We start from the raw sequence: 27,660 nt of genomic DNA, 5'->3' as shown, positions 1-27,660 counted from the left end.
TCAATGTTTATTTTAATAGAATTTAATTTATTAGAAAAACATTGTTAAAATTGTATAGTCCTATATTTCTGTATAGCTTGATTTAAGTCCCCATATAGTTGTTGTTGTTAAATCCTACTCTAAGGCAGTGTGGAACCATGGAATGAGTATTGAATCTGAAGTCAGAAACACTGTTTGGAGGTTGAAGCCACCATTTGTGAACTTGAGTTAATTACTTAACTTTCCTGCCCTCCAGTTAAAAGAGATGTTATGAAGGTAAAAATGACAGAAATTGGCAACAGATTAGATATAGGAGATGAGAGAAAGTGAGGAATTGAGGATATCACCTAAGTTGAGAAGCTGGATGATTGGGAAGATGTTGGTACATTTGAAACTAATAGGTGAGTTGGGCAGATGGGAGAAAAAATAATTAGTTATGTTTTGGACATGTTGAATTTTAAGTCTAGTTCAAGATATCCAACAGGCTGTTGAAGATGTGAGCCGGAAGGTCAGCAGAGATTAAGGATGGACAAATAAATCTAAGAATCATCTGTATAGAGATGATAATTGAATTCATGAGATTTAATGAGATCACCAAGGGATATGAGGGTCCAAGACAGATCCTTGGGGGATATCTAAGATTAACCAACATGAAGTGGATATATGTAGGACAGAGCAGTGGCATAAAACCTAGAGAAAAGAGAGAATTAAGGAAAAGAGTGTTAATCAACAGATTCAAGAGAAGAAGATAGTTTAAAGTTGAATTGGTTCACCAAGGGGTCAAGATGGAGAAGGGCAGAGAGTATAGTTTGACCAGGAGTGATAGCCTGTTTAAAAAAAAAAACAAAAAACTGAAGGGTGGAGAGAATTGGAAGTTAGAGTGAGAATGAAGAATAGATTTTGGGGTTGCAAGACAGAAGGAGAGGTGGAATGACAAAATTATAATCAGATAAAGAAATTTCAGAGTTCATGAACATAAAACAGTCCATTTTTAGAGAATGGCAAGATCAAGGGTATGAACATTTTTATATCTAGCTGAGGTCACGTGAAGGAGAAAGCCACTGGAATTTAGTAAAGGGATAAACTAGGAAGCAAAAGTATTTGAGGGAGTATCAATAGCTATCGGAAGTTCCTTCTTATGAAGTAGTTAGGGAAAAAAGACTGTGAACCAAGCACTGAACTTAGCTAGGAAGGAAAGGGAGTATCCTGGAGGTCAGTAGACAACTGTCACTAGAATCTTGATTGTGTCATAAATATGGACTACATGAACTTTAAAAGAAGAGAGGTTACTAGTGAATGATGGTGGTAGAGAGAAGCCTGGAAGTGGCAAAGGGGAGCCATGAGTATTCCAACTTCCCTACCAAGGCCAGTGAACAAGGAGGTATGAGTGAAAATAAATCTAGTGCTGAAAAGGGTAGCCAGGGAAGCTTGTTATTAAGATGGAACCAAGTCTCAGAAATTGCAAAAAGATAGAAGTGGGAAAGGAAATGGATTAGGATGAAAATTAGCTTGTTACCAATGAAGCAGACATTTCAAAGAGCACAGTGGAAAGGGTGGGTACCTTTAGAATGGGGCGTTAGTGGGGTTGGGTTGAAGGGAGTGGTAAAAAGGCAGTGGTTAGTGGTGGTTTGGCTAGGGTGAGGTTTGAACAGTGATGTCTTGGGGTTCAGAATCACTGGGATGGGGAGGGACTGTGTGGGAGTATATTACTCATTGAGCGGGGAGTTAAGGTTGGTTATCATTATCTTTAAGGATTTAGGGGCTGGACCTTAATGTGTAGGATGTGGAATGTGTAAGCGTTGAAAGGTAGGTTGGAGTCAGGTTGTTCTAACATAGAGGCAATATGGACCATATCTAGTAGTTTCTCCTCAAATCTCTCCTACTGGCTTATTTAATGTAGCTTTTCTAGTATTTCTAGTTTCAGCTGTAGGCTGTGCTTATATAGTTTTAGAGGTGCTCTTGCCTCTGAAATAGTTGGTGTGTGTATATATGTGTATTTAAGGCTGGGGAAGAAGGTAAGGGGTGGCTGTCTCTGGTTACACTGTAAATTCTTCAGTGTGAGTGGGAATGAATGGTATAGAAGAACTGACTAAAAGATACAGAGAAACCAAAGGACTTTGGAAATGATCTTTTTAAACTAATTTTCTTTTGTCTTTTTTTTTTGGAGGGGGGGAAGGCAGAGCTATTGGGGTTAAGGGACTTGTCCAAGGTCAGTAAACTAATTTTAAATGTAATGGACTGCCTGGATTATATGAGGAAACTGAGAACTAGAGAAACAAAGAGACTCAGATTCTGATAAAAAAAAACAAACCTGGCAATATGACATTTTTTATAGCTGTAGCAAAAAAACAAAAAAAAAGTAGGGAACCATTGATTGGGGAGCGGCTAAACAAATCACGGCACAAGAATATAATGGAATATTACTGTGCTATAACAAAGGAGCAATACAATCAATACAGATAAGTGTTGACAGATTTGCATAAACAGATGCAAAGTGAAGTAAGCAGAGCCAGGACACAACATAAATGTACAATTTATGTAAAAAAAAATATTCTATTATATAAATGCTTGTTTTACTCTACAAATTAAAAATTAAATAAAAATTTAAAAATATATACAATAACTAGAGATGGAAGAGAGAGCAAACACAAACAGGAGAACGTAAATACTGGAAAAATTAAAAAGATATCCCCTCCAAAAGATCTGACACTTCTCCAACTCCTTCAGCTCCTCTGCAAAGGTGGGGGTCAACTGGTGTGTAATATTGCACATATCAGATTTTTTTCAACGTATTGACCAGGTTTTTCGAATTGTTCTCCTTCCTCCTTTTCCTTTTTTCTTAAAAAAAAGTTCTTTTTTTTGGTCATAAAAGGATGGCTCTTTGGAAATAGGCTTGGGGGAAAAGGGATATGGGGGAAATTTAGGTGTCGTTTTAAAAAAGAAAACAAGTATTTTTAAAAACTGGTAGTGCAAAAAGATGAGAAGGGAACATAGGTATCTACTAAATATTAACGAAGCATCTACTATGCGCAGTCCGTTTTCAAAGCCTTTCCGAGGTCTGTCCATTATATCGCACTACAAGGATAAACTAAAAGCAAACATCATCTACAGAAGGGATATAGGGCCCAGAAGCTCCTAGGGAATCTGGAAAAGAGACTGCCTAACTGAAGGCAAAGGAGATTAGAATGGAGGTCGGGATGAGGAGGAGGGAACAGTGCCGAGGAGTGACAGCTGCGGAGGTCAGAGGAGGCACTCCGAAGTAGTCGATCGGTTTCATCTTTTGGCGGGCGCGCTCGTTCACGTGCGCGCTCCAGAGTCTCTTTCTGCGCAGCCGTGGTGATCAGTCGCCATAGCGACCGCTCTAGGCTACCGCAAAGCTCTCGGGGCCCCCACCCCAGAGCTTGAGTTTCGGCCTGAGCTCGGATCCGTCCCCTACACTTCCCTCCGAACTTGCTCCTTCTTCCTTCTTTCCCTCCCTCCCGCCGGGATCATGGCGACCGGAGCGGCGGACGTTCGGAAGCGTTTCATCTTCACCACCATACAGAACTACTTCGGGATGTTGTCGGAGCCCTATGAGCTGCCTCACCTGCTGAACTGCGCCGAGGTCAACAACTTCCTGGACGACGGGAATCAGCTGCTGCTGCGGGCGCAGCGGCTGGAGACGGGCATCTCCTTGTCCAACACGGTACGCCCGCCCACCCGTCGCCGTGAGCTCCTGGTTGCTGCAAAAGCCCGTCGCGCCGGGGCCTGGGGAGCCCCGGAGCCCCGGAGCCCCGGAGCCCCGGGCAGCGGCTGCTGCAGCCTCCCTTTCCCTGCTCCTGTAGGGCTGTGCGTTTACGTGCTTCTAACGGCCTTGAGGAAGCTAGTCCCGGTAGGGGACGTGCGAGCATGTGCAGGGAAGGGGTTTAGTGCGCTGACCCCTGGAGTAAAAGTTAAGGCAGTCCTGTCTCCTGGGGCGAATTGATGTGTGGTCCGGCACTGGACTCTTTCTCTCCCTGGGGACGGATATGGGTCTCTTTCGAAGGGATACACACAGAAACGAGGTCACAGCTTTTTAGGTTTTTGCGTTGAGACGCACCACGTTTAGGATATTTGGCTCGGCAACAGCGCTCGAAAATTGTTCGAGGTGTAGGAAAACCTGAATAAGTTATTGACTTTTTGCAACACTAGTACCCCAGCATGACTGTTTATTCGAAAAGTTGTTTCTGCCCACATTCAACAACAATTAAGATTTCCTTTGTTGTGGTTCATTAGTATTTGCTCTTCATGACCCCGTGGGCCATACTAACTACTGGGTTTTCTTGATAGAGATACTGGAATGATTTGCCATTTCCTTCTCCATTGGATTAATGCAAACAAAAGTTAGGTTACTTACCCAGGATCACACAGCCAGTAAGCGCAAAGGTCCATTCTGAACTCAGGTCTTCCTGATTACAGGCCTAGTGCTATGTTCACGGAGACATTTAACTGCCCTAGAGCCATTCATCTGACTTGAGCCATAGTATTTCCTTTCTGTAATTCCATTACAGAATTTGTTAGGAATTTGTTTGCAACCCACAAGATTCCATGTGCAAACTGTTTCTCCTCCACATTTCCAATCAGAATTCCTGTTTGGAAAATACCTCCAATAATGGATATTGGCAAGTCCTCTGAAATTTACAAGGTTTTTGTTGTTTTTGGATTTTTTGAGACCCAGTCCTCTTATCCCCTGGAAAATACAGGGGTCACTCCTGACTAGAGCAGCACAAAGGCTTTAATTAAGCTTGTTTTTGATGTGGGCCTGTGAGCCTCTCCTAAGGGAGGTTTGGTGGCCCCTGGTGGTCCCCTTGGGCTTTGGTGCCACACTCAAGTGTGGACTCCCACTGGATTAGCTTAGCCCTACTACAATTCAGAACTTTTACTATATATCAACCTTTGTCCTCTCCCAGTAGCAGGGATTACAGGACTGGGCTACAAATCCTGACTGTAATTTACAATTTTATCAGCTACTAAGAAGTTTATCTGACCTTCCTGTGATAACATTCAGTCAAAGGCTAGACTTGGATGAAGTTTCCTCTTATTAATTTCATGCCCTTCTTCAAAATAGTTCTTTTTAAAGGTGCTGCTTTTACTTATTATTTTCCCCTTCTCTACAGCTCAATAATACCTAGCATTTATGTAGCTCTTGAAGGTTTGCAAAACCCTTTACAAATATCAGATTTTATCACCACACCAACCCTGGGTAATATTATTATCCCCATTTTGCAGATGAAGAAACTGTACAGAGACAGAAAGGATTCGCTTAGGGTCATGCATTTAGCTAGTAAATGACTGAGGCAGGATTTGACTCTAGGCTGTGGGCCTGTAAGTTGCTGTAAAATACTTACTTAATTTACACATGGCCTTAAGATTTACAAAGTACTTCATTCCTCCAGAATCAAATGTAAAATGTTTTGTGTGGCTTTTAAAGTCCTTTACAACCTGGCCCATTCCTACTATTCCAGTCTTCTTATACTTTATTCTTTTCCATTGTCATCTGGCTACACTGGTCTTCTTGCTGTAACTGGCACAGGACTCTGTCTTCCCACTCTGGATCTTTTTTCACTGGCTACACCCCATGCCAGGAATGCTCTGTCTCCTCAGCTCCACCTTCTGGCTTCTCTAACTTCTTTAAAGACTCTGCTGAAAGGGAAGATAATAAGCATCTATATAGTACCTACTGTGTGCAAGGCACTATGCTAAGTGCTTTTTAAATGCTGTCTCATTTGATCCTCTCAACAACTCTGAGAGGTAGGTGCTATTATCATTCTCATTTTACAGATGAAGAAACTCAGGGAAATTAAGTATCACAGAGCTTGTAAGTGTCTGAGGTTGGATTTGAACTCAAATCTTCCTAACTGCAGGCCTAGTGCTCTATTACTGTACCACCTAGTTGCTCTGAGGTGGACAAGAAGCATTTTCTGGTTCTCCTTCATTGTTAGTGCATTCCCACTGAGATTATCTTACATTTATCTTTCATATACCTTAAGAGTATGTACATAATTATTTGCATGTTGTCTCTTTCTTACAATATATGAACTTTAAGGACAGGGGCCTTCTTTGTATCCTAGGCACTTGACACATATTCATAATAATAAAGGCTAATAAATGCTTATTGATTGACTATAGCCCTATGACATAGTACAGGTATTATTATAACCATTTTTCAGAGGACAAAAGAAACTCAGGTTAATAATAATATATCTATATAGCTTTTAATATTAGCAAAACATTTTACATACAGCATTTCATTTGTTTATTAGAGTGGTCCTATGAGACAGGTAGTATTTTTTATTCCCATTTTATATATCAAGAAATTGAGGTTCACAGGCAGTAACTTGTAGAGCTAAGATTTGAATCCAAATTTCTTTGACTGAAAGTTCAGTACTCTTTCTACTACAAAACATCTGGAGAGGACTAGGCAAGAAATTATTTGAATATCTGCCATATTGTGCTACACCTATGGTACTATTACTAATGTTTGTGATTTTAAGTTTCTTTTATTTAAGAACAGTTAATTATACAAATTTATGCAGAATTCAGTATTCAGAAAAGTGTCACTTAGCTTGGGAAAAAACCCACCTTTAAGCAGAGTTTCACAATAAGATTCAGGGAGTAAAGATGTGCATGACAGCATGTAAGGAAAACAAATGGAAATACAGAAGTTATTTGAAAAGTATTAAAAGGCAGTGTTTGCATTTAGGATTTTATTTATTTTTAAACTTCAGTTTGGGGGCTTAAGGACCTTTGGGAAGAATGGAAAGAAGAACCAGGATTGCTTGCTATTTTTACATTTTATGGAAGAGTTAGAAATCCATTTGGAACTCTCACAGTTGACTTTCTGCTGGCAGAGTGGTTACCTTAATTCATCAGTGGCCAACCTCTCCAGTAACAGGAGCACAGTGTACCAGGGAGCATGTAGCATATGTGCTAATGCATTCTTTTTCTTTAGTTGAGCTAGTGACTGAATCTTTAATTTAGCTCTTTTCCTGCCTTTCCTTAGGATAAAACCGGTTTGAGTTTGATGACTTTCAAGGTCCCTTTCAAATCAAAGATGCTAGGATCCTGAAACTCATTATTTTGATGTTATAAAAAAGGCTTGGTTGCCAGATTTGGCTGCTATTTCAAAACAGAAGGCTAAAGTAGGAAATTATATGAGGAAAAAGTGTTCTTGGTTGTTTTTTCTTAAAATGGGTTAGAGAAAGGAGTGCAATCTAACCACCATTTATTAAATGTCTATTTTGTGTAAGACATTATGGTAGGTGCTGGAAATAGAAAAATAAAAAACAAAATAGTTCCTGTACTCAAGGAGCTTATAGTTCATTGGAACGTCATTGTGTGTACATAAATAATTACAGTACCAGAAGATTGAGAGGGGAGAGATCACCTAACAATTGTGGAAAGACTTCTCAGAGGGTGGTACATTACCTGAGCCTTGAAGGAAAACAAGGTTTTGGGAGGTGGAGAAAAGAGAAAAGTGGGCCCAGGAACTAGCTTATGTGAAAGTATGGGTATGGGAGATGGAGTGTTGAATTCTGAGATGTGGTGATCCATTTGGCCTGCAGTTTAGCATTTGTGAGAACTAGTTGTATGAAGTTGCATGGGAGCCAGACTGTGGAAGGCTGCAAATTGCCTGGCTAGGTAAGCCACTGAAAGATCTTAAGAATTACAGAATTTGAGAGAGTTGGAAGGGACCCAGTAAACCCATACACAAAGGAATTTCCACTATCACATACTCAGTATGTGGCCTCCAAGAAGGGGGAGTCTATTTCTATTTTAAATAGCTTGAATTATTAGCAAGGTTTTCCTGATATAAAAAATCAGCCTTTTTGCCACATCCTCTCATTGCTCTGGTTTTGCCCCTTTGGTCCAAACAGTGCTAGTCTTAAGTGCACCTCCTCATGGCAGACCTTCAAACTAACATGAACACAGTTATCATGTCCCTGAGTCCTTTTTATGCAAGCTGATCATGTCAAGTTCTTTGAAATGGTTTTCTTATGTCTTGGATTCAAGACTGTTCACCATTCTAGTTGCCCTCCTCTGGACATTCTCCAACATATTAATGTCTTTCTAACTGTTGTATCCAAAACTGGGTACAATATCACATGAGGTCTGATAAGGGCAGAGTACAGTGGGATACACTGTTCCTGTTTTCTGTGTCCTTCTTAATGCAGCTCAAGATTGCATTAGCATTTTGGCCTCCCCATCACAATACTGACTCATACTGTGCTTGTAGTCTACTGAAATCCCCAGGTCCTTTTCAAAAGTGTTGCTGTCTATCCATGCTTCTTCCATGTTTCATTTGTGGAATTGATTTTTTTGGTACCACAGGCAAGATTTTATATTTTTTCTTATTGAATTTCATTTTATGTTCAATGTAGTGCTCCAGTTTGTCTAGATGCTTTTGGATTCTGACTGTCATCCTGTGTGTTAGCTATCCCTTTCAGTTTTTTGTCATCTCCACATATGAGCATACTATCTATACTTTTATCTAGGTAAGTGATAAATGTTAAACAGTATAGGGCTGAGCACAGATCTGTGGAGTACAGTTCCAGCAAGCACCCCAGCATCCCCAGGGTGGATGCCAACACAGGTTCTTAGATCTGCTTTTCTAAAGGAAAGCAACTCAAAATGGGTTAACAATCTTGCTTTAATCAGTCAAACATATCATTTACCTAGTTCAGAGGAAAAAGTCAGCACCCCAAACTTCAGAGAATACAAACAAATTGCAAGCAGAAATTACAAGAAGACAGAGAAACATTTCAGCAAACAGGCTTCCAACTGTTTGACCATTACATCCATAGTTAGTCACAATTACCAGAGAGGGAAGCACCAACATCTGGGTTTTCAAAGCTGGGGGGCTCGACGGCTGCCCAGAATCTCATCTGTTCAAATCACACAACACTTCTCAAAGTAAGCCCCAAAACAAAGCCTCACATCAGGGTTTATATAGCCTTCTCCTGGCTCAGATATGTCACAGCCTTCTTGACCCACTGCCCAATTACAGAGCACCAAGGTGTGGGCATTCCTGAAAACCAAGCCTCCTGCCACAGGCTCCAGGTGCACTTAAGACTATCAAAGGGCCTAGGGGCAGGGAAGATCTTAAATTCCCATTCTCATAACAAGTACTAAGCTAGGAACCTTCACCTATGTTGATGGCTATTCTTTGAGTCTGACCATCTAACCAGTTCAGAATACATCAGATTGTATTATTGTACAATCCATAACCTTCCATCTTCCCCACAGAATAATATAAAATACTTTATTGATAGCTTTGCTAACAGCATTCTCAACTATTAGCTTAGTTACCGTGTCTGTCATAAAAGAGAATGAGGTTGGTCTGGCATGAATTACAATGAATTGTGAACCCATACAGATTCTTTATCATCAGTGTTTCCCTTTCTAGATATTCACTAGACATCTCTTTTTTTTTTTTGAGGGGGAAGGTAGGGCAATTGGGGTTAAGTGACTTGTCCAAGGTCACACGGCTAGTTTTGTGTTAAGTGTCTGAGGCCAGATTTGAACTCAGGTCCACCTAACTCCAGGACTGGTACTCTATTCACAGTGCTACCTAGATGCTCCTAGGCATCTCTTTTTATGATACCTTGAAGAATTTTCTAGGAGTTGAAGCCAAGTACACTTGAACATAAGAGTGACATCAATCATGGGCCAGAGAATTTTGATACAAAATAAATTTGTATCAGAGAGGGGAGAGACTAGAAACAGGGAGAACAATTAGATGACTACAATGCTCTAGGTGATGCAGACCCAATTGTAGGGTGGTGGAGAGAATGGAATATATATGAAAGATGTGGTAGAGGTAGAACCAGAAAAAATTGTCAATTTCTTGAATTTTGGACTTGAGAGAAAGAGTAGACTCTAAGGTTAACTGAGAGAAGAGTGGCCTCCAGTCAACTAGGGATATGTGGTAGAAGTTCAGGTATGGTAGAGTGAAATTAGTTTGGTTTTAGAGATGTTGAATTTGAGATATCTGTGGGACAGCAAGGAGGAGCCATTCTCTGGGCAGTTGACAGTACATGTCTGGAATTCAGGACAGAATTGAGAACGGATGTATAGATTTGTCAGTCATCTGTATGGAAATAAAAACTGAACCTATGAGAGGTAAGAAAATATCCAAGACATTATATGGGAAGATAGGAGAGAAGATGGCTTGTGACAGAATCTTGGGGAGCACCAAGAGGCAGGAGAAGGATGGTGATTCTGCAAAGAAGACTAAAATGGAAGGGGCATAATCATGGAAACCAGGGAAGAAAGAGGGTCCAAGAGGAGGAGGTGGTTAACATTATCAAGACCTAGGCTTGATCAAGGAAAGTTAAGAAGGGTGAAAGCTGAGAAAATTAAATTCCATAATTAGAGAGTTAAACATATCATCTTTTAAAATAAATATTGTAGATTCAATTTTAAAACACAAATACCTATGGCCAGTGGCTAGTGTCAAATATTCAGTCCAGAGACATGACTCAGAAGTGTGAATATTTTTGTTATAAAAATGGGGCATCAGTTAGTCAAAAAATAAGCATTTCTTAGAGTTTGCTATATGCCAAGTACTATGCCAACCACTAGGGATACAAAGAAAGACAGAATCACCAATCTTGTCAGTGTGTGAAAACTCATGGCTAAAACCAAGAAAAATAGCAAGAAAAGTTACTATGGTCATTATTGCAAGTTGTCTGCTACCTTCACAATTGACACTTTATTTTAAAACTTTCAAAAGCATAGAATTTCGTTTTGGGGAAAAGGAAACCAAATTGATTGTGGGAACTGAACTACAAAAACTTTTCCTTTGGACTTATATATTTTTCAGGTACTGAAAAAAAGTACTATTAATTGTCCTACTTAAAACAGGCCTAATTTAAAGAAATCTAGTTTAATTCATGTGTCACCTTGATTAAAAAGTGTGATGCACAAAATACCTTTATAGGACATTTTTGAGGTGAGATCTGTGGAAATGATATTATATTTGTAGGAAAACATAAGCTACTTATGGTAAGATCACTTTTATGTTCAGTTAAAATCCCCTTTGTGTTGGAGAGAGGCATAGTTATATAGGAGACATCTTTTGGATTGTAATTTAATTGAAGTTGTTTCAGAGGAGGCTGAAGCATTGCAAAATGAGGAAAATGAACTTTTAGGGGACCTAGCATAAGAAGCAGCTGGATAAGATCATTCTCAAATGGCACTGGAAGGAAAAGAGTAAAACATAAAATGAGGTAGATTTGTGGATGTTACCATGGTGATTCGTTCTTATCAGCAGTGACACTAACTCCATATCCAGGTTAGCCAGGTGGTAGCTAGGGCTTGGGCAGGGCTTTCGGGGACTGCCCCAGAACTTATCAGGTTAGGCCATTGTTTGGGATGCTCAGGCTCCAAGTGGAGCTACTCGTACAACTCCAAAGGTCTGGATCTATTTTCCAGGTCAGTTGTTTTTCCAGGGAAGGTTTTTTACGTTTTGTTCTATTTTTTTTTATCCTTTTGATTTTGTTAGACTGATTCTTGATGTCTCATAGAGTCATTAGTTTCCACTTGCCCATTTCTAATTTTTAAGGAATTATTTTTGTCAGTTTGCTTTTGTACTCCCTTTTCTCTTTGGTCAATTCTACTTTTAAAAGAGTTGTTTTTGTTTTTTTTGGCTTTTTGGAAGGCACTTGGGGGTTAAGTGACTTGCCCAAAGTCACACAGCTAGTAAGTGTGTCAAGTGTCTGAGGCTGGATTTGAACTCAGGTCCTCCTGACTCCAGGGCCGGTGCTGTATTCACTGTGCCACCTAGCCATGCCAAGAGTTGTTTTCTTCAGTGGATTTTTTTTTTTCTAATTGACCAATTGTATTTTTAAAGGAATTGTTTTCTTGAGTCAATTTTTGTTCTTTCTTTTCCAAGCTGTTGACTCTCTCTTGCATACCTCTCTTTTCTTTTCCATTTTTTCTTCTACTTCTCTTATTTGACTTTTAAAATCCTTTTTGAACTCTTCCAAGGTTTTTTGGGCTTGAGACCAATTCGTATTCCCCTTTGAGGTTTCTGATATAGGTATATTGACAATGCTGTCCTCTTCTGAGTTTGTGTTTTGATTTTCCCTGTCACCATAGTAATTTTCTATGGTCAAGGTTCTTTTTTGCCTGTTTCATGGCTTTTAAAGTTGACCTCTATTCCTGGGGCATGGAAGCACTGTGCTGGGTGTCAGGGACCTGGTTATTAGCTTTCTGCACTGGAGCTTCAGGTGCTAGAGGCTTGCCCACTGTACTGGGGTAGCTCAGCCTAATTGTGCCTGTTGTGGGGTGAGGGGGCGTGGGTCTCAAGCGGGCAGTTTCCTTTTGTGCTGGATCAGGAGGCCTCACAGCTGGACTGTTGTGCCTCTGGGCTACTGAGCCAGGACCAAGAGGCTTTGGTGGCTGATCTGATCTGTGGCTGAGAGCCTCCCAGTGACTTGCCTGGACATGATCTGCATTGGGCTGTGCTCCCCTTTTACCCAAGTGAGACAGACCTTTTCCTTTAAGTTATCTTAAGGTGGAAAATTGTTTCACTCCGTCTTTTGGTAGGTTCTGTTGCTCCAGAATTCATTTAGAGGCTTGATTTAATGTTGTTTCTGAGGGAACTGGGCTGAGCTCAGGCAACTCTCTGGCTTTTCTCTGCTATCTTGGCCCACCCTCTAGTCATCACTCTTGCCATAGCCATACTCTTCTCCCTTCCTCCTTAGTGAACCAGTTGAGTTGTATATTCCCCTCTACTTTGGAGACCTGGAAACGCATCATCCTGGAAGATTCCGTCAGCTTTGGCAGTGGTGTTGTTTTTCAGTTGTTTCAGTCATGTCTAACTCTTCTTGACTCGGGGTTTTCTTGGCAGAGATTCTAGAATAGTTTGCCATTTCCTTCTCAAGCTCATTTTACAGATGAGGAAACTAGGGCAAACAGGGTTAAGAGACTTGGCCAGGTCATACAATCAGTAAGCATCTGAAACCGGCTTTGAACTCGGGTCTTCTTGACTTCAGGCCTGATGTTCTATCTATTGTACCACCTAGCTGCCCCTGGTGCCTGTGTATCTGACACATAATAGGTACTTAATAAAATGTTTATTGACTGACTGATTGATTGAAGTCCCTTGTTCCTTAGTCCTTGTTCATTGTCCTCTTGTCCAGGATCATGTTTTGTGAAACCCTGATCTTGGATCATTCCTACCATTCATCTTCTTTCACTCCTAGTCATGAATTGTTGAATGAAGTTGAAGGAAGTCATGAAACAGGGATCATGAGGTTCATTACAGATTCATGTTATTTAATCTCAACTGGTCCTTCACTGCACAGAGTATTTTTAAAAACTCTTCTCCAATTTATATGCTATCTCACTCATCATGGTGACTGTTTCAGTTATTTTTTTTCCTCTCTTCAACCTTCCCAAGGGCCTCCCCTCCCTTTCAGATGAAGCTTTTGCCTCACACTTACTGGGAAATGTGAAATGATTCATGATCTCTGTCTTCTACACTCCTCCTTGTAACCCCTTAACATCATATTCCACTTTTTCTATTTTTATACTTCAGTTCCTGCTGAGGAGGTATACCTTCTCTCCAAGGACAGCTCCTCTATGTTATACCCTTGATCCCAATGCCTCTGTTCTTTTTGAGCCTATTGTCTCCACTATCATTCTTTTTCTCTCTTTCATTTAAAATTTTTCCTAGTCAGCTCATTCTTCCTTGCTGTCTACAAACGTGTCTGTTTTTCCCATCCTTAAAAAAGCTTTTGGGGGCGGCCAGGTAGCACAGCAACTAAGAGCACCGGCTCCAGTGTAGGGATCACTTGGGGATCGAATCTGGGCTCAGACACTTAGCACCCACCCAGAAACACCTGGCTGTGTAACCTTGAGCAAGTTACTTAACCCTAATTGCTTAGGGGCGGCCAAGTGGCTCAGCGAGTAAGAGCACTGGCCCCAGTGTCAGGATGACCTGGGGATCAAATCTGGGCTCAGATACTTAGCACCACACCCAGAAATAACTGGCTGTGTAACCTTGAGCAAGTTACTTAACCCCGATTGCTTAAAAAAACAAAACAAAACAAAAGCTTTGGGTCTGAACATCCCTGCCAGCTCTTATCCTATGTCCTTTTCTCTTTTCTTAGTTCAACTCTTTGAAAAAAAAATTACTCTTGCTAGCTCCACTTCTCTGTTTTCTCGACCCTTTGTATTCTGACTTCTGACCTTATCATCCAAGTAAAATTTCTCTTTCCAAAATTGCCAGTGAAAGAATTGCTAATCTGTTGGCATTTTCTCCATCTTCATCTTTCTAGATCTCTGTAACGTTTGATTCTGCCGGCCTAGAGGAAGCAGCTAGGTGATGTAGTAGTTAGAGCACTGGGCTTGGGCTCAGGAACATCTGAATACAAATGTGGCCTCAAATACTTCATAGTTCTGTGGTCCTGGAAGTTGCTTATACTCTATTTACCTCAGTTCCCTCAATTGTAAAATGAGAGTAATAATAGCACCTACCTCCCAGGGTTCATGTGAGGATCATATGAGGTGATATGTGTAAGGCGCACAGTGCCCGGCACATACCGGTAGGAGATTCTCAGTGCTTGACCGGCCTCTCCTCCTGGAGGCCCTTTCCTCTGTGTTTTCCTGACACTGCTCTTACTTACGTGCTTTGCTTCCCTTCTTACCTATCTAAACATTCCTCAGTTTTCTTCACTGTTTCATCATCTCTGTCATGCACATTACCTGTGGTTGTATCCCAGGGTGCTGTGCTGGGCTCTGTTTTCTTTTCTGTGTTTTCTGTCTTGGTTACCTCATTAGCTCCCATGAGTTAAATTCTTATCTCTATATAAATGATGCTCACATCTATATATCCTATTTTACCACCTGTTCTCTAGTCTCACATCCTCAGCTGCTTGTCTTGTGAACATTTCCAACTGAATATCCATAGGTATCTCATGTCCAGAACAGACCTTGTTATTGTTTTTCTGACCCTCCTCCCTCTTCTTTACTTCCTCATTACTGTTTTTTTTTTTAGCTTTTTTTAGTATTGTTTTCCCCCAATTACATGTAAGAACCATTTTTGACATTTGTTTTAAAACTTTGAGTTATGAATTATCACCCTTTCTCCCTCCCCACCCACCCTCATTGAGAAGTTAAGGAATTTGCTATAGGTTATACATGTGTAGTCATGCAAAACATATCCTTAATAGTCATGTTGTGAAAGAAAACATAGACAAAAAAAAATCTCAAGAAAAATAAAGTAAAAAAAGTACACTCTGTATTCAGATACCATCAGTTCTTTCTCTCTAGATGGAGAGCATTTTTCATTATAAGTCCTTCAGAGTTGTCTTGGACATTGTATCTCTGAGAAAGTCTAGTTACATTACACAATACATTTCACTTTTATCAGCCCATGCAAGTATTACCAGATTGTTCTGAGAGCATGCTGCTTATCATTTCTTGTAGTACAATAATATTCCATCATAATCATGTATCACAGATTGTTTAGCCATTCCCCAATTTGATGGGCATCCCCTCAGTTTCTAATTCTTTATCCCCACGAAAAGAGGTGCTATAAATATTTTTGTACATATAGGTCCTTTTCCTTTTTGTTTTTTGTCTCTTTTGGGATATAGACCTAGTAGTGGTATTACTAGGTCAAAGGGTATGCGTAGGCCTTTGAGAATAGTTCCAAATTGTTCTACAGAATGGTTTAATCATTTCATAGTTCTATCAGCAGTGCATTAAAGTCTCATTTTTCCCACATCACCTCTAATATTTGTCATTTATCTTTTCTGTCCTATTAGCCAGTCTAATAGGTATGAAGTAGTACTTCAGAATTGTTTTAGTTGCATTTCTCCAATCAGCAGTGAGTTAGAGTATTTTTTCATATTGATCATATCTTTTGATCGTTTCTCAATTAAGGAATGGCTCTAATTTTTATAAATTTGACTCAGTTCTCTACATATATGTTTGATAAATGAGGACTTTATCAGAGAACCTTGCTTCAAATTATTTTCACATTCACTATAGCTAACTGTATTTCCCTCCATTCTATTTCCCCACCCCCAATTATTCTATTCTCTCTCTTCTTTCACCCTATCTCTCTTCAAAAGTGTTTTGCTTCTGACTACCCCCTCCCCCAATCTGCCCTCACTTCTATCAACCCCCTCTACCCTTTCTCTTATCTTCTTCTACTTTCCTGTAGGGTAGGACAGATTTCTATACCCAATTGAGTGTTATTGTTATGTTATTACCTCTTTGGGCTAGTTCTCTGGAGTATAAGGCTCATTAATTCTCTCTCATCTCCCCCCTCTTCCCCTCCACTGTAAAAGCTTTTTCTTGCCTCTTTTTTATCATATAATTTATACCATTCTACCTCTCCCTTTCTTTCTCCCAGTACATTCCTTTCTCACTCCTTAATTTTATTTTTTAGATATCATCCCTTCATATTCAGCTCACACTTGTGCCCTCTGTCTGTATGTATTCCTTCTAAATACCCTAATAATGAGAAAGGTCTTATAAGTTACAAATATCATCTTCCTATGTAGGAATGTAAACAGTCTAAACTTATTAAGTTCCTTATGATTTCCCTTTCTTATTTGCCTTTTTATGCTTGTCTCGAGTCTTGAATTTTGAAAGTCAAGTTTTCTATTAAGCTCTGATCTTTTCATCAAGAATGCTTGACGTCCTCTATCTTCTAAAATGCCCATTTTTCCCTGAAGAATTACTTAATGATCAGTTTTGCTGGGCAAGTGTTTCTTGGTTTTAAGTATAGTTCCTTTGCCCTCCGGTCCTTTAATGTGGAAGCTGCTAAATCTTGTGTTATCTTGACTGTGACTCCATGGTACTTGAATTGTTTCTATACAGCTACTTGCAATATTTTCTCCTTGATCTGGGAACTCTGGAATTTGGCTACAATATTCCTGGCAGTTTTCATTTTTGGGATTTCTTTCAATTTCTATTTTAACCTCTGATTCTAGAATATCAGGGCAGTTTTCCTTGATAATTTCTTTAAAGATGATGTCTAGGCCTTTTTTTTTTTGATCATTGCTTTCAGGCAGTCCAGTAATTTTTAAATTATTTCTCATGGATCTATTTTCCAAGTCATTTGTTTTTCCAATGAGATATTTCACAATGTCTTCCATTTTTTCATTCTTTTGAAAGTTTTGTTTTTTGTTTCTTGATATTTCATTAAGTCATTAGCTTCCATTTGCTCCATTCTTATTTTTAAGGAATTATTTTCTTCAGTGAGCTTTTGGATTTCTTTTTCCGTTTGGCAATTTCTGCCTTTTAAGATTTTATTTTCATCAGTATTTTTTTGTGTCCCCTTTACCATTTTCGTGATTTTCCCACATCACTCTCATTTCTCTTCCCACTTTTTCCTTTAGCTATGTTACATGATTTAAAAAATCCTTTTTGAGCTCTTCCATGACCTGAGACCAATTCATATTTTTCTTGGAGGCTTTGGATGTAGGAGCTTTAACTTTGTTGTCTATTGAGTGTGTATTTTAATCTTCCTTGTCATTATAGTAACTTTCAGTAGTCAGAATATTTTTTCCTGTTGTTTGCTCATTTTCCTAGCCTATTAGTTGACTTTTAACTCTGTTAAAGTAGTGCTCTGTTTCCAGGGTGAAGGGCACAACCATCCCAAGCTTCATGGGTTTTGTGCAGCTGTTCTCAGAGGTACCTGAAAGTTTTCAATTCTTCCAAGGTGGTATGATCTAAGGAGAGGTGTCTACTACTCTCCTGGCCTCTCCTCTGGTCTGTGAGTGACCACAGGCGCTCTTTTCTACCCTGGAACTGTGAGGAGGATTCCCTCATCCACTGTGGCCAGAAGCTTTGGTGCTAGTGCCCCTTCTTACCCTGGGACTGACACCCAGATCTGAGTGTGGGCAAAGCAACAGAGTCCTACCTCAGTGCTAGCAAAGAGACCCTTGTAATCTCCTTCCAACCAATTGTTCAACCCCCTTACCATCTGTGAGCTGAGAGCTCTGGAAGCAGTGGCTGCAGCTGCCACAGCCAGTGCTGATTCTCAGGGCCTGCTCCTAGTTTGCTGTGGCTGTGGTTACAGTACGGCTTGTGCTGGACGGCGCTCCATTCTTACCCAGGGGCAACAGATCTTTCTTGCTGACCTTCTCAGTTGTCTGTGGGCTGATAGGTCTGGAAACAGTCACTGCTGACAGTAATTCAGTCACTGAGGCTTATTCTCGGTTTGCTTGGGCTTAGTCTGTGCAGGTGTTTCTCTTTCACCCTGGTGCAATAGACTTTTCTTGTTGACCTTTCAAGTTGTCTTGGGCTGGAAATTTGTTTCATTCTGTCTTTTTGTGGGTTCTGATGCTCTAGAATTTATTAAAGTCATTTTTAAAAGGTATTTGGAGGAGAGCCCAGATGAGGCGCTGTATTTACTCTGCCATCTTTGCTCCACCTCATTTCCCCATTAGTTTTGAGGGCACTGACATCCTTCAAGCCATTGTTTACTTCTCTCACTTATCCCTTATATCCATTCTGTTACCTGGTTTTCTCATTTTTCTCCCCACCATGACATCTCTGAAATTTGTCACTCACACGGGCAACCTCTTAGTTCAGGACCCTATTACCTCCTAACTAACTATTTCAATAGATTCCTAAATGGTTTCTTTTCCTTAAGCCTCTGCCCACTTCAATCTATGTTTCATATAGTTGCCAAAGTGATTTTTCTTAAAGCGAAGATCTTACCATATAATCAACCTTCCCTAGCCTCCTATAATTTTCACTGGTTCCCTCTTACCTTTTGTAATGGGAATGGGAATTTGAAGATCTTCCCTGCCCCTTAATAGACCTAGGGGGAATTTGAAGACCTTCCCTGCTTTGAAAGTAAACTCTGACCCCTAGATAGGCTGAATATAGTCACATGGAGCCTGTGGTGGGAGGAGCTTGTTGATGGGTGGAACAGAGCTACAGGAAACTGGGAGTTAGAGTGGGAGAGATGGTGGGAGAGAGAGGAGCTCAGGCAAGGAGATAGAGAAGTTTGTGAGTAAATATTGATCTTGTATTGGTTTGTGAGAAGGCTAAAGGATGGCATGGCTCTCTGCTACATTGTGGTGCATTAAATTTTATGTTACTTTGATGGATTTGGTTTCCTGATTTGATTTTCTGGTGTCTAAATAAATGCTTTGGTTCTGTCCTGTATACGGAGAGTTTGTTATATTTTGCGATGGAGCACTATATGGGACTATTTATAGTCATGGTCAGTGCTGTAAATATTGCACTGGTACTACACTCTCTCTGCACACTCTTCTGTTTGATAGTTGAAATTCTTCACAACATGGCTTCTTCCTACCTTTCTGATCTCCCTATGCATTATTTCCCTCTACACACTCATCCATACTGACCTTGTTGTTGTTTCTCATTCACATCACTGATCTTCCATCCTTCTTTGTATTTACTCTCCTCCATGCCTCTCTATCTTCATTTTTACCATTTAGAATCCCTGGCTTCAAGATTGAAATCAAGTACCATTCTTCTACAGGGACCCTTTCTTGGACTTCTGGGCTATACTAGTACCTTCTTATCCAAGATTTATCTGATGTCTATCTTGAATGGATCTTGTATATACTTATATGTCTGTATTCCCTCCTCCCCCACAATAGAATGTAAGCTTCTTGAGGGCAAAGACTATTTCATCTTAGTCGTTGTATCTGCAGCACCACTGACTAGCACATAATAGGTGTGTAATAAATGACTGATTGATCTGCCACATCTGGGTTCTACTACTTAAGTATCTGATGTGACACTTTAGAAAATGAAGTTGGCAGGAGAGACTGAAGATGACTAAATATATCCAGAAGAAATCTGTTGGAGGTTACAAAAATTTAAAAGCATTAGGAAATGAGTTTCAAGGGAAAGATTCCTAAAGAATAAAAAGGTCACAGACTTTAAAAAGGCACAGCTAAAGAGGACATTAGCTCTTGTGATCTGTGCCTGATTTTTTTTTTTTTTGGCTTTTTGGATTGGGGAAGGCAGGGCAGTTGGGGTGAAGTGACTTGGCCAAGGTCACATGGCTAGTTTTTGTGTTAAGTGTCTGAGGTCCTGGATTTGAACTCAGGTTCTCCTGACTCCAGGGCTGGTGCTGTATTCACTGTGCCACCTAGCCACCCCTGTGCCTGATTTTTTACATCTATAAAATATTTGAGAATGGTATGTGTATAAATTGAAGTTATCCTTGATGAAAATCTGAGAACAGGAAAGGCTTTTAGCAGATGATTTTCTAGAATAGACTACATTTTCAGAGTTATACAGTTGACTGAAAGGAGTAGAAAACATTTTAATAGCATTTATTCTGGTTTGATAATATCTAACATATACTGAGATGGAGAGGTAGCATGTCATAGAGATGCTAGTTATGTGACCAGGGCAAAGAATGCCAACTCCCCATCCTGAGGTCCCCAGTTCAAGTCCTGATTCTTAACGCTCAATAACTTTGTGCCAACCTCATTGTCTTCCAGTTTCTCTTTCTTTCAAATGAGGCGGTTGGCCTAGATGACTTGAGGCCTCTTCTAGCTCTAGCTGTAGGAATCTGTAATTCCTGGGAACTTTCTAACACTGTCAAGGAAAATTAGAGAGGATTTGCTGATCTGCTTTGATAGAGGGAGTTTTTACATCAAGAATTCCATAAATAGGTGAAATTACAGGTCATATGTAGTTACATAAAAAAAGGTTTAAATTTCGCAATCACAGGTTTGTTAGGAGCAGAAATATATTGACTCTTGAATTTTATTTATTTTAAACATATTTATTACTTTTCTTAAAAGGACATAACAATTACATAGAATTTAGAAAATGTTTTTCCCAAATACAAAAGCTATGAAAATATTTAAACTCTTCTCTTTGATCCCTTCAGATTGATGTTGGAGACACAAAAGACAAAGTGTTGGTGTTTTTTAAACTTCGACCTGAAGTTATTACAGAAGATAATGTGCATAATAACATTCTTGTGTCATCTATGTTAGATTCACCTATTAATTCCCTTTATCAAGCTGTACGGCAAGTATTTGCACCAATGTTGCTAAAGGTGAGTAATATACTTTAATGTTTATATGATTACCATTTTTCTCCATTGAGGGGCTGTGTGACATGGTGGAGAGAGTGGTGAAAATGAAACCAGGGAAACCTGCGTTCAAGTACTGTTACATATAGACCCAGAGCAAAGTGCTTTCTGAGTGTTCCAGGCAACTCTTGGAGACTATAGCCAGAATTCCCTAGAACATTGTAATGACAGGTTTAGGCCTTCTCCTTTTATACAAGTTCCATTATTAGCTGAATAATTTGAGAAATACAATTTTGGAAGATTATAGATATTTAAGCATTTTGATCACTGTTAATAGCAATTATTTCAATTTTTATTTGAATTTTTACCTCTATCATAGTTAATTTTTAAGGTAAACTTTACATTGCCAGATAGAGAAATGGGAGAAAGCTCAAATGAAAATTTCCCTCTTTATAGTAGGTATTATTCAAAAGGCTAAATCATGGATGTGAATGTCCTTTTAGTAGAAGTATTCTAGGGATGTGTGTATGTGTGTATACACACATACACATATGCATATATAATATATATGAATGTGTATGTATGTGTATATATCTATCTAGATAGGTAAGGTTATAGATATCCGAATGGAAACTATAGGTCCTGACACACACACATGTAAACACATACACGCATGTAATACACATATGTAGACACAGACATCTTTTGTCATATATATGTATGTGTATATATACATACGCCTGCTTTCATGTATGTATGACTATAAATATACACATGTATATACGTATCTAAGACCTACATTTATAAAATAGTTTAAAGTTTTCAAAGTACTTTCCTCATAATTCTCTTCTGAGGTATGTAGTTATAGTATTATTATCATTCCCTTTTTGCAGATGAGAAAAGTAAGATACTGTGAGTTTCATAGTCACATAGTAAATGTCTGAGGAAAATTTCAAACTTGGAGTTGATTGTGTGTGGTGTAGTGGATAGGGCATGAGCCACAGGATGACTTGGGTGCAGATCCCACTTTAGACACTTGCTAATTGTGTAACTCTGGGCAAATCACTGCACCTCAGTTTTCTCCTCTGTAAAATGAGGGGTTTAAACTTGATGGCTTCTGAGGCTCCTTACAGCATTAAATATATGATCCTATGTTCAGATTAATTTAATAAGCTTTTAAAATTATTTTTGAAATTTTATTCTTGCCTTTGGTTATCATACTCCAGTCATTTGCTCTTAACTCTACCTCTGCCCCACCTCTGACCCTTTCTTTAAAAAAAAAAATTTTTTTTTCTTTTTGAGGGGGGGAAGATAGGGCAATTGGGGTTAAGTGACTTGCCCAAGGTCACATGGCTTAGTAAGTGTTAAGTGTCTGAAGTCAAATTTGAACTCAGGTCCTCCTGATTTCAGGGCCGGTGCTGTATTCACTGTGCCACCTAGCTGCCTTCTTGACCCTTTCTTTATAATAAAAACATTTAAGGAATGCTGTCTGAGTCAGGGACTGTACTTGCTTTCATAATCTTCATGCCACCTTCCTCCTGAGAAAGGGGAGGTGTTAGCAAGTACTTGTTAAGCACCTGCTAGAATGGACTCAAGATGCAGACATGTGTTTTTGGATTTGGAAAGAGTGGAAATTTGTTTTGCTTCATTATATAGATTTGTTATGCAGATCTTGTCTTTCTTTTTTTTCACTGGGGGACAGAAGTTTGGAGAGAGAGAAAATTAAATTTTTTTTGTTTGTTAATTGAAAAATTAAAAAAAATTAAAAAACAACAACAATATGCAACTAGGAAAAACTAAATATAATTTTTTTGTGTTTTAAGAGAGTGTGATGTTTTAAGAGCAGCATATCTAATAATTCCAATTATTTGTTTTTGTTTAGGATCAAGAATGGAGCAAAAATTTTGATCCCAAACTCCAGAATCTTTTGAGTGAGTTAGAAGCTGGGTTGGGTATTGTGCTACGAAGATCAGATACTAATTTATCAAAAATGAAATTCAAGGAAGATGATATACGAGGTACACATTGAAGCTTAATTTAGGCATATCTCATTAATTCATTCTTATCTTTTTCTATAGAATTCTTTTTAGACTGGTGAAACCTTGCTGATTTCAAGCTTCTTATTGTTAAATTTAAAGTCTCACTGTGTTGGTTTTGAAAAAAAAATGAATCTAGTTTTCAATATTTGTGTGGATGTAATTCATAAAAATTGAAATGTCATGTGGATTTTGTAGAGCTATTAAGTCAAAAACCTTTGTTTTAAAATGCATTTTAGTTTACTGTTCCATCTCCAGTTATATTAGAGATAATGATTATTCATATGAACAACTAATGTTGCACTTGAAGGTATCTAATTTTTAGTCCATAACTTTTCTGAAAGAAGAAATGCCTCTCCTTTTAGGTGCTTAATTTAAAAATCATTATTGAAATGAATGGGTGCTATTCTCCCTCCCCCTTGCTTAAGTTGTTCCTTGGTAATCAGGTAGATGTATTTTGGTCCCGATTGGTCTAAAAGAATGAATGAATTCTAAAAGAATCTAATTTACTAACAAAGAGTGAGTAGGTTTTAGAGACAATTTAAAATCATTTAAAATGGTTACCTATAGCTGTTATAAGTAAATTTACACTGTTAATTTGAAATTCATTTGAAGGCTGATTAAAAGAAATTTCCAGTTGGAAAAAGGGATTAGAATAAAATAGAAATTAAGTTTTAGAAGGATAGGTTTGGGATATGTTTATGTTGGAATATATTTATATTGGAAACACAAGTTTGGCCACTTAAGAATTTATCATAATAAAAATATGTAGAGACCATAGTGGATATGTGAACTGTGTAGCATTGTTGTTAAAAACCATATATAATACTTCACTGTAAATCAATCCTTCTGTCTCTGTCTTTCTCTCAATCTCTCTCTCATTCAATCTCTCTCTCTCTCTCTCTTTCCCCTGCTTCCTCCCTCTTTCTGGAGACAGATGGGATTAAGTGACTTGCCTAGGGTAATACAGTTAATATGTGTCGGACTGAATTTGAGCTCAGGTTCTCCCGACACCAGAGCTGATGCTCTATCCACTGTGCCATCTAGCTGCGTCTTTCACTGTAAATCTAAACAGAACTTTCTGGGAATAAAGTTTGACTCCAGCAACAGTTTCTCATGTTTGTTAGTTAAGATTGTGAAAACTCATTTTAAATACATTTAAAGGTTGTAGTATTTCTGCATACCCAAAGAATGGTATAGTTCCAAATTTAACCAAAATTAGCGAATTAACTAGTTGTTTTCTGGTGGTCTTTTTTTCTCTTGATGATTTTTAAATTCTTTCTTTCTTTTCTTTTTCATTTATTCATTAGGTATTCTTACACCAAGTGATGAGTTCCAGTTCTGGATTGAGCAAGCACATCGTGGAAGTAAACAGATGAACAAAGAAAGGGCCACTTATTTTAAAGAACTTTTTGAAGCTGTTGCAAGAGTATGTTTACTTGATATGTTGTTTTTCAGGTTACAGAAACAATTCAGGGCTCAATTTATATGGGAGAAACAGATGAACAGAAATAAGCTGGTCATTGCATGCCAATATGCAGATTTGTTAGGAAAATAAATTTACTTAACATATTTATTAGAAATAAATTATAATATAATAGAAAAATATCTGCCTGAGTTTTAAAAATCAGAAGACTGCTTCAAGCAAAATCCTCAAGTATGTTGGATTTACCAAGTGCATATTTTATGAGTATACCTTTGCAACTAATTGGATTATGTGCTGGAATGATTGTTTTAATCAAACTTTTAAAGCTGACATTTAAATCCTAGTAACTATTTATACTTTTAAAAGTTTTTTTTTTTGCCTTTTTTTGGGAGGGTAGTTGGGGTTAAGTGACTTGCCCAAGGTCACATGGCTAGTTTTTGTGTTAAGTGTCTAAGGCTGGATTTGAACTCAGGTCCTCCTGACTCCAGGGCCAGTGCTCTATTCACTGTGCCACCTAGCCATCCTTACTTTTAAAAGTTAATATTTTTGTGGCGGCTAGGTGGCACAGTGACCTGAATTCAAATCCGGCCTCAGAAATATAACACTTACTAGCCTTGTGACCTTGGGCAAGTCACAACCCCAATTGCCCTGCCTTCTCCCTCCAAAAGGAAAAAAAATACTTTAAAAAAATGAATATTGTTTCAGTTAACTATTTTTTTCCCTCTCCCTTCCATCCCTCCCCACTGAAAAAAAACAAAAACAAAATCCTTGTAACAAATATGTATAGTCAAACAAAAAAATAAATTCCATATCATCCATGGCCAAAAATATAAGTCTTATTCTGTATATCTAATCCTTTACCTCTCTGTCAGAGGATGTGTGATATTCTTTATTATTGGTCCCCTGGAGATATGGTTGGTCATTACATTGATTTGAGTTCTTAGAAGTCTTTTAAAGTTGTCTTTACAGTGTTGTTGTTGTCACCAAAAATTACCCAGAAATGTTATTAAATAACATAGTACTGTAAGGAAACCTAAAGTGGACACCTGTACTTTAAAATAAAATCACATGAGACAATATTAGAGCATTGGATTCAGAGTCAGGGATCTAAGCTTGAATCTTGCCTCTGTTACTTGCTACCTGTGTAATCTTGGGTAACCTCTCTGGACCTCAGTTTTCTAGTCTATGAAATTAAGAGACTGGACAATTCAAGGATTAGCAGACTAGTGCCTGTGGGCCAAATACAGCCTGCTGCCTGTTTTTGTATAGCTCAAGAATGGTTTTTACTTAGTTTGTATAACTAAAACTTATTTTTAGCAAAAGTAAATTTTATTAATTTTGCACACACACACATATACACACACACACACAGAGCTTTACTTTTAGTGAAAATCATTCTTAAGCCATACAAGGGGTTAGATTTTGCCTGTGGGTCACAACTTATCAATCCTTGTTCTAGTCTAGATGGTCTTTAAAATCTTTTTCAGGTCTCAAGTTACGAGCTTATGAGGCTATAAATATTTACTAAACAAGTATTATATTCTGGAGGGAATACAATTATCTATGAATTAGATAAAGTCAAATCAAGCAATCAGCAAGAATTTGTTAAATACCTATTATGTACTAGGTACCATACCTAAGTACTGGGGATACAAAAACAAAATTTAAATATTCTGTGTTCTCAAGAAGCTTATATTCTAATGAGGAAGACATCATGTAGAATATATAAAAATGTTAATATGAGCAGATTTGGGGAGGAAAGATATTAGCGACTGTTGGACATCAGGACAGAGTTAATGTACAAGGTGTTACTTGAACTGAGTTTTGAAGGAAACTAGAAATTTCATTACAGTTATATGTATGTGTATATTTATATATGTGTGTGTTTGTATAAAATTACAAATTTTTATAATGTATGTACACACACAAAGACAGATGGGGGGAGATAGAGTAGGGGGAAAAGAGGAGAGAGAGAGAGAAAGAGAAAGACAGAGAGAAGGGGCGGCTAGGTGGTACAGTGAATAGAGCACCGGCCCTGGAGTCAGGAGGACCTGAGTTCAAATCGAGACTCAGACACTTAACATAAAAACTAGCCGTGTGACCTTGGGCAAGCCACTTAACCACAATTGCCCTCCAAAAAAAGCAAAAAGAAAAAAAGAAGAAAGACAGAGCAAGTCACTTAACCCCAATTGCCCTTCAAAAAAAGTTAAAAAAAAAAAAAGACAGAAAGAGATGGAGGGAGAGAGAGAGAGAAGAGAAGGCAAACAGGTAGGTGGCACAGTGGGTAGAGATCTGGACCTGGAGTCAGGAATCCTGAATTCAAATTTGTCCTTAGACACAGTACTTGTGTTAGCTGGGACAAATAATTTACCCTCTGTCTGCTTCAGAAATGGGGATAATAATAGCATCTACATTATAGAATTGTTATCAGACTAAAATGAGATAATATTTATTTACAAAGTATTTTACAAACCTTAACACACTATGAAAATGCCAGCAATCATTATGTAGCTACTATAATTACTGGTGACATAAAATATTTTTCTCCCATAGGAAAATATAATAGCATAAACATATAATGTTTGATGGTAATTAGCAACATTTTCAGAATTGAGCTCTTGTTCTGACATTGATTAATACAAATTTTTCTAAGGGACTGAGAATAATGATTAACATTTATATAAATCTTTATGGTTTATAGAATGAGAGAGATAGTATAAGTAGTATGATTGCTATTTTGTAGCAATTAAAAACGAAGAAACTAAGATTTGGAGGATTAAAGGAATTTGCCCTCAATCCTTTGGCTAAGGAATATCCGTTAAGACTTTATCTTAGGTTTTCTTATTCTAACTCCATACTAAAACCATTGTCATTTATTTCAAAGTTATAAAGTGTTGAAAGTGACTCAAATTACACTTCTCATATCAGGTTACTTTACAAAGGCAAAAAAAAAATCTTAAAAACTCTTTTTGTCTATAGTACTTTGTCAAGAAGGAATATCCACAGTATCTGTGCTGTATTCTACTTATCATCTTACAAGCATTTCCAAAGCAAGAGAACTAAACTTTTGTGTCTTGATATTTAATAAACAACTCTTGTGCTGGCTTCTGTATTACTTTGTTCAAAATGATAAAACAAGATTTTTGCTTTATTTATGGCTTGTTTAAATAGAATCAAGTCAGTGCTTGGCTGTTGAGGGC

The 27,660-nt window shown here is 38.4% G+C and overlaps 1 protein-coding gene across 1 annotated transcript in view; it reads left to right on the top strand.

Annotated features, from left to right (window-relative positions):
- The first annotated feature begins 2,173 nt into the window (after positions 1-2,173).
- DYNC2H1 (dynein cytoplasmic 2 heavy chain 1) overlaps positions 2,174-27,660 on the top strand; it is a 429,393-nt gene continuing 403,906 nt past the window's right edge. The window contains exons 1-4 of the mRNA XM_069080147.1: positions 2,174-3,664; positions 20,852-21,022; positions 22,881-23,016; positions 24,345-24,463. Of these exons, the coding sequence (XP_068936248.1) occupies positions 3,470-3,664; positions 20,852-21,022; positions 22,881-23,016; positions 24,345-24,463 (621 nt within the window). The 5' untranslated portion in view covers positions 2,174-3,469. The remainder of the gene's footprint in view (positions 3,665-20,851; positions 21,023-22,880; positions 23,017-24,344; positions 24,464-27,660) is intronic.

The sequence above is a fragment of the Petaurus breviceps genome, unplaced genomic scaffold, assembly GCF_028583685.1.
Source record: "Petaurus breviceps papuanus isolate PSGF00001 unplaced genomic scaffold, PetGlider_PUasm1.0 91133, whole genome shotgun sequence".
In the NCBI taxonomy this organism is placed as follows: Eukaryota; Metazoa; Chordata; class Mammalia; order Diprotodontia; family Petauridae; genus Petaurus; species Petaurus breviceps.
The sequence above is the reverse complement of the archived record's forward strand: the minus strand, read 5'-3'. Positions and strand labels throughout refer to the sequence as shown.